The sequence below is a fragment of the Penicillium nucicola genome, assembly GCF_028828085.1.
Source record: "Penicillium nucicola strain IBT 29836 chromosome Unknown utg000009l, whole genome shotgun sequence".
Lineage (NCBI taxonomy): Eukaryota > Fungi > Ascomycota > Eurotiomycetes > Eurotiales > Aspergillaceae > Penicillium > Penicillium nucicola.
In genome coordinates this window covers 676844-692218 of record NW_026643133.1, presented here as the reverse complement: position 1 = coordinate 692218, position 15375 = coordinate 676844, and the positions used below count along the sequence as shown (strand labels likewise).

General features: G+C 47.3%; 4 protein-coding genes across 4 annotated transcripts; 1 reads left to right on the top strand and 3 right to left on the bottom strand.

Moving 5' to 3' along the window:
- Window positions 1–1815: 1815 nt before the first annotated feature.
- Window positions 1816–2775, top strand: N7511_008514 (uncharacterized protein; the record flags this gene model as incomplete). Its single annotated transcript, XM_057130891.1, has 1 exon — window positions 1816–2775. One exon carries the CDS (start codon window positions 1816–1818, stop codon window positions 2773–2775), a length of 960 nt encoding a protein of 319 aa, XP_056981622.1.
- A 1607-nt stretch (window positions 2776–4382) lies between these two features.
- Window positions 4383–4686, bottom strand: N7511_008513 (uncharacterized protein; the record flags this gene model as incomplete). The annotated part of the gene is made up of 2 exons (XM_057130890.1): window positions 4383–4490; window positions 4525–4686. The coding sequence occupies 2 exons, from the start codon at window positions 4684–4686 to the stop codon at window positions 4383–4385; spliced, it is 270 nt and encodes an 89-aa protein (XP_056981621.1).
- Window positions 4687–7676: 2990 nt separating this feature from the next.
- On the bottom strand, window positions 7677–7982 carry N7511_008512 (uncharacterized protein; the record flags this gene model as incomplete). Its single annotated transcript, XM_057130889.1, has 1 exon — window positions 7677–7982. The coding sequence occupies one exon, from the start codon at window positions 7980–7982 to the stop codon at window positions 7677–7679; it is 306 nt and encodes a 101-aa protein (XP_056981620.1).
- A 4310-nt stretch (window positions 7983–12292) lies between these two features.
- N7511_008511 (heat shock protein 70) lies at window positions 12293–14128 on the bottom strand (the record flags this gene model as incomplete). The annotated part of the gene is made up of 1 exon (XM_057130888.1): window positions 12293–14128. One exon carries the CDS (start codon window positions 14126–14128, stop codon window positions 12293–12295), a length of 1836 nt encoding a protein of 611 aa, XP_056981619.1.
- Window positions 14129–15375: the final 1247 nt, after the last annotated feature.

Here is a 15375-nt window from a genome sequence, read left to right as displayed (position 1 = left end):
GCAACGGGAGTTTTATCTGGCGTGCGCTTCAGATCCCTGACTGGCTACAAGACCAGAAAATAAGCCATCAAAAGTGTGACATAGGCTACTTTGAATGGAAGCATTTCTTTTGCTGGGCTATGAATCCACAGAATCACAGCGCATGTGTGAAGACCGTTCAGATAGAAAGAGCTGTCTGACATTGAGTAGGCAACCTGATTGTCTCCACTAGGCTCATGATGAGTATTATTTGAAAAGGTATTTTGTAGTTCTTTTGTATCTGCCATCTGCCGTGAAAGTGCAGCAAAAATAGATCTCGGGGGGCGTAGTGCTGCCTCACTGGAGCTGCTACAGTGATAGTCAAAGCCCTCGCCTGGTTTCCCAGAGCATAATATGATACTGTCCTGTCCTCTCAGCTGCTTGTGGGCGTGGAGCAATTAAACCAGGAAATAAACCGCAGAGGAGCAGCGCGGTCACAAAAAGCATGCCAAAAGAAGCATATCGAATCTTTCAAGAACTAAATAAAACGCCATCTGCAATAATCCGTCTCTGCATATTTGGTTTCACCAGCCTAGTCTTTTGCTACACTGCACTGTATTTTCAAGACTCAATAGGTATGCTGCTAGTGTAATTCCCACCATACGTTTTGAGGGCACTATCAAGCACTGTGGTTGGCAGTTAATCCGGAATATGCGCAGGCTGGACGAGCCCGTTCAGCCTATCCTGGTGATCAATTTGGCTTGCTACTCCCACGCAACTCTTTCGTTCTCCTAACGATTTATTGACGGATATTGGCAAGGGTGAAAGAGTTTCCTGATGGTGAGCTAATCATAGAGCTTCTCCGATTTGTTAGATTTGGTAGCTACCATAGCCTTGAGGAGCGGGTAAAACGAATGAATTCTGGTCGGAAATTTGTTAGCTAAGTATTATGTGGCTACTGTGATCTTCGGTTACGCGAATATATCGAGACAGGTCATTGCCACGTTAACAATAGCAGCTATTTTCTGACACTTTCCTAATTAAGCTTAAAAGAAGAACGGCATGGAGCAGAAAATGATAGTACATTATCGTGAGGTTTGGCCCATACAACTACTTACTACAATAACTCTCTCACAAGGTAATAATAGCTCGTGTAGAAGCAACACACATAGCCCACAAACGTCTCGTCACTGGACTACGTGAGAGCCTTGAAGTCCACATGTTCAGTGAGTCAAATGCTCTCGTGAAATCTGCTTATGGACAGTAACTTACTTGTGGGCTTTCTTCAGTACTTGTAGTCTTTTGGTTGACCAGTGCGCCTATCGCATGGCCATATATTGGGCGGAGACTGGTTTGGATCGAAGCCTGCATGAGGAAAAAGGAATGGGGCGTCAATGTTACCAAATACTTATCCATATGCGCGTAGTGCTTTTGTCAGTCTTTTGTCAGTCTTTTGTCAGTCTTTTGTCAGTCTTTTGTCAGTCTTTTGTCAGTCTTTTGTCTGTCTTTTGTCTGTCTTTTGTCTGTCTTTTGTCTGGCTGCGCGGATTCAGGACTGGTGAAGCGGAGGTGGCGGTTCTGTCACCAGACAAACCACGCTCGGTCGAGACATGCAAGCGATATTCAGAGATATTGTCCAGGGGGCTTGACCGGCACCTTACAATTACAATCACCTCCGTAACCATTCCTTACCGAAGAGAGCATGCTCTACTGTAGGCTAAACTGGACGTGTCATTTCCAATTCTGGTGGTTCACATTCCACATTTAGATTCGTTTAGGCAGTTCTGCAACAAATGCGATCCTTAACTTCGTAACTTTGTCAGACATGGCTCTCAAAGAAAAGTAGCAATACTCTAACATGCAACAGGATCATCTTCTCGAGCTAGAGCAGCTAAGCTCACCGCTAGCTTGGAATAGTCAAGGGATTCACAGCCCAATCCTGGCAAACAAAAAGGCTGGCCAACACACAGTAGATGACTGGGTCTCTGAAGACCGCTACGTAGACTCCTGCACTGTGCTGGATACGTACGACTGGAAACCACTTCCCCCGCGGCCCCTTGATCCGAACAGAGGTAGTCACCGCACGTCTGCAGATTATCCATCCGAGCGTGTCAATCACCACAAGCCTAATGTAGTTTTTTCTTTGAAGTCCCAGCCCAATCTCCAAATTCATTCATGTTTCGGACGCTTGGCAGAGTCCAGTGTCAGCGAAGACCACGATCAGAAAAACAAGCCTCTTCCTCTGGAGCCATTCTACCCTCCTGCTGATGACCGTCAAGCACCACTCGGGCCAGCGAATGCCGACCGTTACCATCGGCCCCGGCTATCCTCAGCACAGCCTCAAATCGCCGCTCAGAGCTTCCCTCGTCCATCTCCCAAGCCCTTTCGCCAGCCAAGTTTGCCAAGCCCGGAGCAGCTGTCTGAGCAGAGACTGTTGTGCATGTTCTTCGGATTTGATTTGATGGGTCTGTCCCATCTTCTCAACAATGACAGGCTGCGTCGGGTTCGACATTACTTGGCTTCACAGCCGCTCCCGGATATGATGGTCGATGGCGAGAGATATCCAACTGCCACATGTGCTTGGTTAAGGAATTTCATTGTTGATTCTCCGTATCGGCTGAACCTTGATCGAGGGCGACTGCGTGGCCTGAGGCTGGATGACAATGCCAGTCACAATATAAACCGGGGATTCGGGCTTTTGTGGGACTTTGTGGAAGCATGCGGTTCAAAAGCCAGATGTGCAATAAATGAGAGGAGCAATCTCGATGCAGCAAACAAGGAGGACCAGCTCCGATGGTTTCAGGTAAATATTCCCTAGTCATTGTCTGTTCGGCGTCTCCAATTCCTTCTCTTCGTTTCTCTTATTGCTCTGAAATTCTTAACTAACACGCCTGGCGCCCTCCTTTCTCAGTACCGTGACATTCAGCCGGCGGAAACAGAGCACATGCTTCAGATCTGGCATGTCCTGAAATCTTTACTGTTACAGCATTCTGCCCTAAAACAGACACGGAGGCCAGGACCGGACAGGCATGCTCGTGTGGAGTTCATCTCGTATACTCATCGCGGCCGCATGCTAAAGCTTCACGCAGAAGGAAATGTCATTGGATTCATGAAACGCGGATTGGGAGAAATCCAGCAATATCTGACGGGGCTAATAAACACGGGGCATCCGTTTTGGGATGGATCCAGTATTGACAGGTTTTTCGAGGAAGCTTGCGTAGAATGGCAAGACAAGTAAATTGAATGGCAGGGATGCTGCAGCCCTGTAGTCCGTTATACTTTCCGTGTTGATTCACTATACCTATATATCAACCCTATTATACTTCTATATTCGCGAACTAAACTGAACGAAACAGCTTAGCACTTTCATCCGAGGGCCTATTTATCTGAAGGCATACTTGAAGGGCCTGCTTAAAGGGCCTGCTTAAAAGGCCTGCTTGAAGTTAGGATCTGAGGTACACACCTAGAGCAGGCAGATTCAATCCACAGCATCTTCTCATTCGTGCCTGTCCTCACTCAACAAAGTGGTATGATAAAAACAGTCTCCTGCCTCGGCCTACTCTACGTGACAATCAATATCTTCCTCGATTCAAACAAGAATTACCTAGATCCAAGCAATCTTTGAAAGGATTGCTGTCGAGCTTCTGCCTCCGCTTCCGTCCCTCATACTAGTCACAAGGTGCTCTATACTCGCCAAATTCATCAGCGGTGGGAAGTCAATAATTGTTCAACAGCCGGTTTTGGACCGAGAACCCTTCAGTGGTGTTGCTTTTTCACGAGCATGATAAACCTGGCTTTAGCTCCAGGGCCTAATATAGCCACACAGCTACTCAAAGGCACAAACCCTACCCCAGCGCAACTCTATTTGTCCTCCCAATTATATCGTATTTTGTCACCTCCGTGCCTGCCTCGGGATGGATTTTCTTGAATGACTCCTCGCCATACTTGGAAGTCCCAAAATTAAATAGCCTGGTGGTTGCCAGCGAGAGCCAAGCCAGGCATCAGCTTTCTAACGGCTTAAGTAAACCGAGGTATCGTGGCTTTTAGTCACGGCTCAGCGTGAGGATTCTATGGTATCATTCTTACTAGAACGCCACACGAAAACATCTTAAAATCTGTCAGCCGAGAGCATTGGCAATTATATGCCATCAACATCGTTGACCCCGATGATGCCAACAAAGGAGTTGTTCGTTTCAGCCAGCCTCCGCCAAAGGAAAGGCGACGGCTTGCACACTCATCAAGAACCCCAACGGCTCAGTGCCCAGTCCCCATCCAGAAGCAAAGTCAAAGTCGGCGCGGAGAACTTCAGTATACTGGAGGGCTGCCGAAGTAAGCCTCTGCCACTCACGCCAAATTCCGCATGGCAATTACGGTCATTCGAATCTCAAGACGACCAAGAAGGCTTCCCCTCATCTTGGAATGCTATTACTCTAGCAGATAATATCCACGGCGTGTTTGCGGATGAAATTGAGCTTCAAGATCTATGCCAGCCATGCTTTCCAGATACGGAAGCGCCTCTGGAATGCGACGATGCTGGAAACGAGTCTGAGAGTCGGCCACTACTTACAACAGCACGTAGATACAAGACCAAAAGCCACCGTAGCTCGTCACGGTACAGCAAGACATCAATGCGGATGTACTGCAGGGTAGAGGCCACAGCTCTAGGACGATCGCAGCGCAGTGTCTTCGCGTCCCTCCCATTGTCTCTCCCATTCTCGTCCTTCCGCATGACGCGGGGTATCAGAAAGTTGTTTTCGGGATACAATCGACTGTGCAACGTTTCAAAACCCAGGTGCATTAATGAACATGACTTTTGGCTATTGTTGAAAAGATTCTTCGGCCTGGTGCCACTTCCGCCATCGCTTTCGGGGCTTTTCCCTGCCAATGATGAGATCCCCTACCTCAAAGATTATTTAAGATCCAAACCAGTCCCGGTACAGCATAGCGACAGTAGAGATAGCGATAGAAACCTGGTCAAAATCTGCACGAGGTTGGCAGAGTGGGTTTTCCATCCCCAGTCACCAGCTACAGATTGGGAGATGTTCCAGGGATTTGGGCTTGTTCATCGATTTTGCAACGAAATGGAGTGCAGAGAGCTGGATCCCTCGAAATTGACGGTCCAAACAGCGTGGCTTCGGGTAAATTCTGCCTTTTGTGCACACTTTCAAAGCATCGGTACTAACGCACATCCAGAAACATAATATTTCTTTCCGGAAAGGCCAATGTATGTTGCAGGTTTGGGAGACTTTGCGGTATTTGCTGTTAAAGAAAAAGCATTTTGATCCGACGCAGATAATAAGGGGCGGGCTCCATCAAGTATACTTGGCGCTCTTGACCCCGGGGCTCAATGCCGACGGTCGCTCCGGTAGCACACCGGCCACTTCTCCAAAAGGACTGTCGCGATAAGGTGGGCGACATGCGTAGGTTCTGAGCCACTGACTCTATTGGTGATCTTTCCCCCGGCGCGCTGTTCGTAGTTCAAAATTTCCTCATTTTTCATTCAGTGTCCAGCTTCACCTGACATAATCTATCTGCTACTGTAGCTTCTACTCTCTGACGAATCTGATGTAAACGTTCTTCAGTAAAAAAAGATTGGCATAATTACTGCATGATGATATCTCTTCGAGTCATCACTTTTCCTCCCAACCAGTAAACGTTTGGACCGGGTCTTTCCTATTAGCGCTCCAAATTTGGAACACGCAGGCTGTCGAGCCTTCACATACGGAGAAACATCCTGGCTTGGCTACATTATCACACATTTTCTTCCTTGTGCATATGCTCATAATAGGCATTTTGGCAGTGTAGGACGACCCCAGCACATGAGTGGAGTGGTGTGCGCTTCTCAACGTCTCCGGCACATGAGCATTGAACCAAAGTTGGATTGACGTTGAAGAGCATAGACCATGGTCTCGGTGCCGCCCGTGGCATTCACAAACCTAGCTTGTCAGTGGAAAGATTGTAATAGACCAAAAGTGGGCGTCTCATCATGTGCCACTTTTGAACGGTGCGTTTGGGGCCAGGGATGCAAGATGTAACCTAGTACACAAACAAAGTCGCAATTCCCCCACTGTCAACAAAGAAACTTATCAAGTCGAGTGTACAGTCAGGGCATTCCATTCCAACCTCGATTTCTTCGCAGACACGCTGAAGCTCAATCAATCATCCTGATGGCATTTCCAGGCAACGGCATCCCACATGTTGTGGTTACAAGCCCTGGTCCCGAACGCCTGGTTTTAGAAATTATTTGCCCGAGGCTCCGACCATGTATGACATGTGCAATGAAACAAGTTGAGCCTCCAAGGTACCCACGTCTCATTGGGTATTGTCGAAGGAGATGGGTCGGACGCAGAGAGGCACGAGGCTCCTTGCTCTCTCGCTTCGGACCGTCGATACGAGACTGTCGATAAAACAGGTCAGTCCCAAGTGAAGCCAGAAGATCTTACGCTATGACCCATGCGATACTTGGACTGACCGTTACTTTGGATACTCGACCGTTTCCAGGTTCCAATTTACTTCAATGTTAGTTTTGATGCGGGGATTTCCTCCTCCAATCAACTGGCCAGTTCTGCACGATCGCATGTCGAACTCAATTACAAGACGGGGCTTTGTGTAATTGTTAACCAATATTATGAGCTATTATTCTAACCCTGTGGTACAATGTAGTAATTTATTTCCGTGATTTTTTGGAGATCGGTTTCCCAGGACGAGTCAACTGGCCAGTTCTGCACGATCACACTTCCAACCCCATTGCAGGAAGTGGCTTTGTAGATTCATGAATGGATACTTTCAGCTACCATCCTCACTTTGCGCTTCATGTTAGATTTATTGAACTATCAGTTTTGAAGTATTGGTTTCTGAATTGGCCTATCGCCAGCCAACTGGCCAATTTAAATCATCCAACCTCTGCCCCCATTTCCACAAAGTGGCAAAAGATAATGTATATTTTTGCTTTCAAATAATCTGAACTGCTATCATGGCTTTTTCACCGAATGAACACTGCTGTATGCCTCAACTCAGGTTCTGAACCGCATGTAGGGCTACCATGTAGAATATGCATGGCCATATTATTAGTCATCATCCAAGCAAATTACCTAATTTGTGAAGGAAGCCAAGTGGGCACAAGAACTTGTGAACAATACCCACGGGTAGGGGACAAGTTCGGGAATAGGTAGGAGAGACGTTCTTGCTAAACCCCCACAGCGACTGAATGAACTTCGTGTATGCGAAGCGGTCGGGCGGCAAACGAACCGAAGAATACGGAAGGAACATTGCAATTTTACAAGAGATCAGATACTGCTAGACGCCTAGCGGCTCATTTGGAACTGTATTGGGAGCCAACCACATCAACCGTGGCGGGCGAACCCGAATAATCACTTGGAGATATGGTGTATTGTAGACCATATTGCGGCGCAAGATCCCATCCCGCACGGCACCCAGATCATCACGCCCCATTTGATGCGAACAAACATCCTCATGAAATGTATCAACTCGTCCCCAGATAGGACGCGGTGGAAAGTGCGAGGGAGAGAATCCAGTGATATGAAGTTCCACCCACTCCATCCAGAATACACCTAACTGCTCCCTGATATACTCAAAAATATCTGCTATCCCCGTTGAGACCCCCATCACATCTGGACCCTCCCATTGAGTAAATGGAGACGATGGGGAGGTGGCCACGAGGATGAAATGCTTGGCTGAGCGTAAGCGATATGAGTTTGTTCAATGGGTCTGACCACCTACACCAGGAATGGATCCCTGACCTCCCCCGCTCTTCTGAAGCCATTTCGGGACGAACGGTTGCGCACTTACGACCGGTGCCTTATGCGTGGGCTGCATCCGGGCCTGTTGTGCTTCCCCTGGCTCTTCTTTGATTACCGGCCGTTGGGTGAGACCTGGCGAGGACCGGGAGTTGACGGGTGGCCGGCTGCTGAAAATATCTTTTTTTCCACATATCTCAGAAGCCTCACATGAGAGACTACTGATGGGAGAAGCAGACTGGTTGCTTTTGCAGCATGTGGATGGCATCTTGGAGGTGGTCGTTCCTTGGCCTTCGCTGAGGATCCTTGGCACAAATACGCATGCGTATACAGGAGTATGCCCAAGGAAATATTTTTGAACATCATGGGGGCTACGTCACATGTTTATATACATGTACATATTTCGTGTCACTGACTCAATACCCAACGGCTATCCACCAACGCGAAGATCATAGTGGATTTGCTGGGGCATGTCTCAGTTTTCAATCTTAATGGGGATGCATCTATAGAAATAATGCATGTACGCCCTCTGCTGATGCCAGAGAGACGTGGTTCACAAGTATGTATTCTGTATTGTTTGCAATAGTAACGTACTCGACGTGAAGCATTATCGTTGTGAGCCAATCTTCAGTCAGTCTAGCTGTCTGGATCCGAAGTACCTAGCGCAGCATGCGCATCAGAGTGAGCGGCATGTCGATAGCGCAGGTGTGGCGGGTCAATGAAAACCAAACAACAAACTCTCATCGGTTTTAGTACGATTGCTTCACTGGTATGCTGGTGTAATGCTTGGCTCATCCAATTTAAGCTAAGCATAACCCGGCGTCCCAGATAGCGATATTGATGCATTGCATAAATGTAATGAGCCTGAAGTGCCAGCCTGGTCTTGGGCGACATACATGTTCTATGGGTCAGGAGCTGAGCTTTGCTCCGTGGGTCAGTCTTCCGAGTACCTCTCAGCCCCAGACGATCTCTCGCAGAGATCGGAAAATCCTACGGTATCTGGGGTTTGAAAATGATGCAAGGGTCACATGTGCGATTATTGAGTCAGAGGGCTAGCTGCTTGTGGGTGCTCATTACAGTGAGGATGGACGTCCAAGGATGCCAAGGGACGGATGGTGATTCGGGGGTTATGGAGAGCGTACTGTAGCTTAGAGCATGACTCATTCATATGCTCTGAGAGATCACATACCAATTCGCTCTGGAATCCGTGAGAGTGATCCCCACGTCTTTAGCCCAGCTATTTCCGCGGCGGAACTCTTGATCTCCTCTGTGACGTGTAGGCATCCGGAGCATGACTGATCGTAGTACTTCTATTCATGGGTTCTCGATGGAAAATTTTAAGCAAGTACCAGTATTACCATTTTCTGTCTATCTCTCAGCTGCAGTGCTAGCGAGACGTTGAACCATGTGGGATGTCAAGTAGAAGTAGAAGTAATCTGATAGTTGAGACGAAAAGCCAGAAGACTGCCCATTCCAGATGCTTGCATATGTTCCAATGCAGACATTCACGAAAGCACATGAATCGTCATTGTCTGTTCAATACTATAATCATTGATGTCGGACAACAAAGTCCAAAGACGTAAGCATTGCCATTCTGTCCCAATTTCGAATGTCTATCTACTCTAAATATAGGAACACACTGTAATCCGGAATAGTACGTGAAGAGCATATACTTACTCGCTGGAAAGTTCTTTCTGTCAGGGCAAATCCTGTTTAGACATGCTGCCTGAAGTATCGCTTTGACAATTGAAATTGTTCCTTCGGCGGCTATCTCGAGCACTGCAGCAGCCACTTTCACTTAAGAGTAACAAGACAAAATGCGTAAGTTCAGAATTCAATCCTCAGCACGACTGTTGACTACACGATCTTTCCTCGCTCCAAGTCAACCATTCTGTTGTCAATGAAGGAACGACTGCTTGTGATGAGTGAAAGATGACGCATGTAGACCACCCACAAATACGATGCTCTTACGTGCTATATCAAGTGACTTTACCAATTATTTACCCAAGTGCAGGACATCGGCTTCGTTCTTGACTAAGCAAATCATATTCACCATGCTGTAGTCACGTCAAGATTGGACAAGGTACCTGCATATATGAACAACACAAGGCGTCCTGGTCGGGTGTAAATTACCTTGAGTGGAAGTTGAAGCTGAGGACCAGTAGCACATTCATATTTGACTTGCGAGACGCTTGCCTCACGATTGATGTTTGGTTCAATCAGATGGAGAATATTGCGCCGACATGCAATAAAGCGCTGCTCAAGTTCCTGGACCATCATATTCGTTGGACAATTTACCAGAACATACAGAGTGCAAAGTCTGTTAGTCACGGCTGGGCTTGCGGAACTCAAGACTTTCAATTTTTAAAATGTCATATCGTCCGAGCTTTGCAACTGGAGGACCAGTCTGACATGCTCCATTGTAGTGAATTTACCGGCACGCTTCTCACAATAATGTGTGGGGACGAACAAAGGTCTCAGGCTCTCATTTTGTCTACTTTGATAATTTTCATATATAATAGCTCTAACAGAATACAGTCATATCGCCAACTCAGATTTGGATAATACGTTAGCTTCGTGACTCAAGTCCTAGCATGACCAGCAGAAAAAACATGGTGAATTATCAAGTCATACGATCACTAATGATTATGTGATTGAGGTAAGCGTGAATTTTTGAATTGCTATTCAACCAAAAGGTGACACTCTCTCGAGGCCCTTCCGTAAGATTTCCATGAAGCTCAATACTCCTGAGCATGTTACCCTTTTCCCCCCAGTAGTTTTCTTTTTCTCTGTTCTATTTCCTGTTTCGTGGTTCCGCAACAACTCAATACCTGGCAGATTCTGTGATGTTCATTTTCGGACGTTTTCAGAGCAGATGGATCAAGTTGAGCAGCAAGAATTGAAGAAACTCGTCGAGGCCTTGCACGCGGCACTTTGCGCAGGCCCATATCATGATGTTGCTTCCAATACGATCATTCATCTTTATTTGAAGAACCTCGGGTTTTGGAACCGCCGCTTCGCCATTCATTGCCAGTCGCTGGAGGATATGAGAAACTGCGAGGCAGAACTTCAAGACAAGAGGTGTAGAGCCAGTAGACAGGAGAAGGAGAAACAGCGGAAACATCAAGTATCGCAGATCGCTTCGATCAACACAGAATGTGAAGCCGGTAGTGAAATACCTCCCTGTCACTTTGGTTACTCTTACTGAGTCTCACAGCGGAAAGATTATCACGCATCATGGAGGGCGCCCTGGGAACACGCGCACAACTTCTTCGCCATCGGGGTTTCACGTTATCCTTCCAAGTTGATGGAGGCGACCGCAGCGAAGTAGGTGACTCGAGAGGCTTAGTAAAAGGTATACAGAGGCATCTGGCTCACTGGGAGCCATGGTGGATGAGTTTAGAGAACTATTTGAAATTCACCCACCAAGATTTGAAACTGGAGATGGGTTTCTTTCGATGTCTTTGGGATCCTTCTAGCGCTACCAGCCGTCGCTCCGGGATCAAAAGTTAGTTTGAATCATTCTCGCCTGCAACCCATCCGTTACCCAGGCTGACAGGCTCGTGCGCTATTCCATTAGTTTTCGGTATTCTCGAGCAGCGATTAAAGCGGTTATCAGGAGAACAATCAAACGGCCTGGATGCCCTGAAGAGTGCATGCTCCCCTGGAGATGCACGCCGTACCCATATACAGAGTTGTATGCTATGTGCCCCATTTTCTCAGTTCAAGGCCCTTCTGAAAACTGTAGCTAATTGCTCAAAAAAGTGCTATCCAGCCGTGTTCAGGCAATGCGAGACCTGTCACAGTTGCTGCGTCTTCTGCGTGAGGTATCAAAGCCTGGAAACCCAGAACGGGTACTAAGAAAGAGAAAAAGGACTATGTAAATTTTCACACTGTATATATATACTAGCCTTCTTGAGGCTCAGTCTGTCCGAGTCATGAACACCATCGCAACAACTCTCCGACCGCATAGACTAGCTCCGTTAGTAAATGGGGAAGCCGCTGAACGAGTGATTTCTTCACTAGTGCCAGCATTTGCGTCAGAAGCTTAGACCTGGTCATGCATTCGTGGACACCTTTAAATCTAGGCGGTTAGTCCAGCAACGAACCACTGTTTTATATATTTTCTAGCGCTAATAGAAACCCGCGACGGGTGGATAAAATTCAATCACAGTAGCTGGTTAAAACGGTCTGGAAGCCCGGAAAATGAATGGATAGCTGTTTACGCAGAAGAGCGATACAATTATCAATTAGTCAGTTACTGTAATAAGCATATTTCCGAAAAATAACATGAGCTTCCTTGCTTTCGTCTATTATAAGTTACAAGCACTGTGTCGAGGCGGACAGCTTACTTTGCAAATTTGACCCTACATAGCGCCCCCTCTAGCATTTCCAACGACCTTTAATGTTCTTATAGTTACTCTATCGGCCCACGGGAATTCCAAAGATTATTACGTCTCGGCAACGATCTCTTAGTTGACGGGAATCGGGAAGCTACAAGTAAACATGACACGGGTCAGGTTCGCAAAGTAAAGCCAAACCAGTCCGGTTGGCTGATGAGTGAATAGAGCAATATGTTTACTCTACCTTTTTCGAGACAGGAATATTCGACTCAATGACCATATCTTGTAATTCCTTTTGCATCAATGCCAACGTATCTCGTCCAGCACTCTGGTTTGTACTGAGCCAACTCATGATCGCGAAGATCTTGGCCTGAAATTTGTTCTTTTGTTCATTGGACAATGGTGACTTGCCCTCCGTGATAGCGCTGTTAAGAGCATAGGAGTGGGATTCAAGGTTACGCATGGCTTGGAGACGGGCAATCTCAGCCTCGTCATCCTCCTGATACTTTTTAGCCTCTAGAAGCATATGCTCAATCTCCATCTCATTGAGACGGCCTTTGTCGTAAGATACCGTGACCCGACAGGGCTTATCGGGTCCTTTCTCGATTGCAGAAACGTTCATAATACCGTTGGCATCCATGGTAAACGTGACTCCAATCTGGGCTCCACCAAATGGAGCTTTGGTCTCTCTACAGAGTTTGAAGTTGCCTAGCAATCTGCTGTTCTTGATACTGGATTGCTCGCCCTCGAAAACCTGTATCAAGATAGTGGGGTGGATGCCGGAGAAAATCGAGAAAGTCCCGGATTTTGAAGTGGGAATGGTAGTGTTACGCTTGATCAGCGACTTATCACAGTCCGCTGTTTTAATCCAGAGGGGAAATGGAGCCACCTCAAGAAGTAGAATGCTTTGGGTGGATTTAAAGGAGGAATCGCCGGACAGAATAGCAGCCTGGACAGCGGCACCATGTGTGACGGCCTCATCGGAGTTCACCGATTGGTCTGCCTCTTTTTGGCAGAAGAAGTCGGAAATGAGCGCCTGTATCTTGGGGATTCGCGTGCAGCCGCCGACCAGAACAATCTCATGGACGAATTGCTTGTCAGTCTTTGCATCCCGGAGGACCTGCTCGACAAGCTTCATGGCACGGCGGAAGAGGCCATGGCAGAGAGTCTCAAAATGCTTGCGGGTGAGAAAGGTGTTGAAATCAATCCCGTCGAGAAGGGAGTCGATCTCGATGGCTGCTTGGGTGGTCGATGACAGCGTCCGCTTGGCGCGCTCACAGGCCATGCGGAGGCGCTGGAGGGCTTGGGAATCGGTAGTCAGATCTCTGTTGTGCTGACGCTGGAACTCGCTGGCAAAGTGATTGACGAGGCAAGTGTCAAAGTCCTCGCCACCAAGGTGAGTATCACCAGCGGTAGCTTGGACCGCAAAGATCCCGTCTTCGATCGCTAAGAGCGACACGTCGAAAGTTCCACCGCCCATATCGAAAACAAGAATGTGGTGCTCCTCAGGTATCTTTTTGTTGAGGCCATAGGCGACCGCTGCGGCAGTGGGCTCGTTCAAGATTCGGAGGATATTGAGACCAGCAATGAGCCCGGCGTCTTTGGTGGCCTGCCGCTGGGAGTTGCTGAAAGACGCAGGGACTGTTACCACGGCGTCGGTGACAGATTCACCCAGATAAGCCTCCGCGGCATCACGAAGCTTGGCAAGAATCATGGACGATATCTCTTCGGGCGTGAAATGCCTAGTCGTACCTTTGAAGCTGACCTCCACAACGGGCATCGAGTCTTGGTCGATAACCTTGAAAGGCCAGTGCTGCATATCAGCCTGGATCTCGGGGTCGTGAAAGCGTCGGCCGATGAGACGCTTGGCATTGAAAACGGTGTTCTGCGCGTTCATCGGAAGTAGGCTGCTTGTAGCGTCCCCAATCAGGCGCTGACTGTCCTTGAAGGCTACCAATGAAGGGGTGATACGGCTTCCCTGGTCATTTACAATGATTTCAAACCGATTATTGCGAATCAGTCCTATGCGAGAGTAGGTGGTACCCAAGTCAATTCCAACTGCACGCCCCATGATGTCTTATGTGAAAGTAGATATCTTGCGAGCAGACAGATTCCTTAAGTGGGTGATTCAAAGCTAGAGACGTTATTAATATGTAAGGCCCAAATCATAGTAGTAAGCCAGGAAATATAGGTGCTCCTGAATTCTTGCCCTTGGTCTTATAGGAAAGCTGTCTTGAAACTGATACCGGCAAGAATAAGATATCTCGCCAGTTCACCCGTCTTTTCAAGGATTTTTTTCAAGGATTTGAAGAATTTATTACTTGCTGTTTGCATTTTCTACCTTTTGCGAACTTTTTATGTTCGATACTATGTAGCAATTACTCCGCTAACGACAGTGGCTGGACGAATGCCTCGGATCTGCTGAAGTCTGCAGGACTTCATCATGTATGCACTACGCAAATAATTTTGCAGTATTAGCGTACAGTTTAGTGGGTCTCATACATGAGTATAGACGCAATAGACTCAAGTCCACGGTTATGGGACGAATCATTTGAAGTTCTTCATTACTAAAGGATCTGTCGAACCACAGGTAGCGACCTACGTAAAAAATCCCAGCAACAGCCTTCGGAAATTGGCTTCTTCACCATGCCGCAAACTTGCATTATTGCAACTGGTTTCAGTCAATGGCTGGCCGGATTTGGCGCAAAATTGCAGAATAAAGCATTAGCAGGTAGTATTTGGAATGAACAACCACTAATTCCACGATGTGGGTGTAGCTCTAATGACTATTGACAAAGAGTGGCTTTTAACGCTAAGAGTATGGAGGTCTTGATGATAAAAAAGTCATGGGATATTAGCTTTATCAATCTGACATCTTCTCTCGGGTTTGCGGCACGATCTCGGCATAATAGTTGCCCATGCTTGCTACCACATACTTTCCGTAATCGCGACCAAAGTAAAAATCTCTGTGCAGCCACTGATGACCGCGTTGCTAGAATCAGACGGCGTAAAGGCGCACTGTTAATTGATTTGCAGGCTAGCAACCCATCAAGTCGAGACAACATCTGCTTGGGCTTTTTGTGAAGTCGGCATCATACGTTCAAACAAGCCAAAATTGGAGACAGAAATGATTTCAGATATTCAAATTATTGCTCTAACAGCACGTAAGATGGGGTCCAATGCTTCACATAGGGTCATAGAGCGGTGTTGCAGTTTGTCACGTCATGGCCAAGAAGACATCAGGGTGTATTGTAACATCCCTAGTGGCTATCAGATACTGAGTGGTACGTGAATTATATCCTGAAGCACAATCACTTG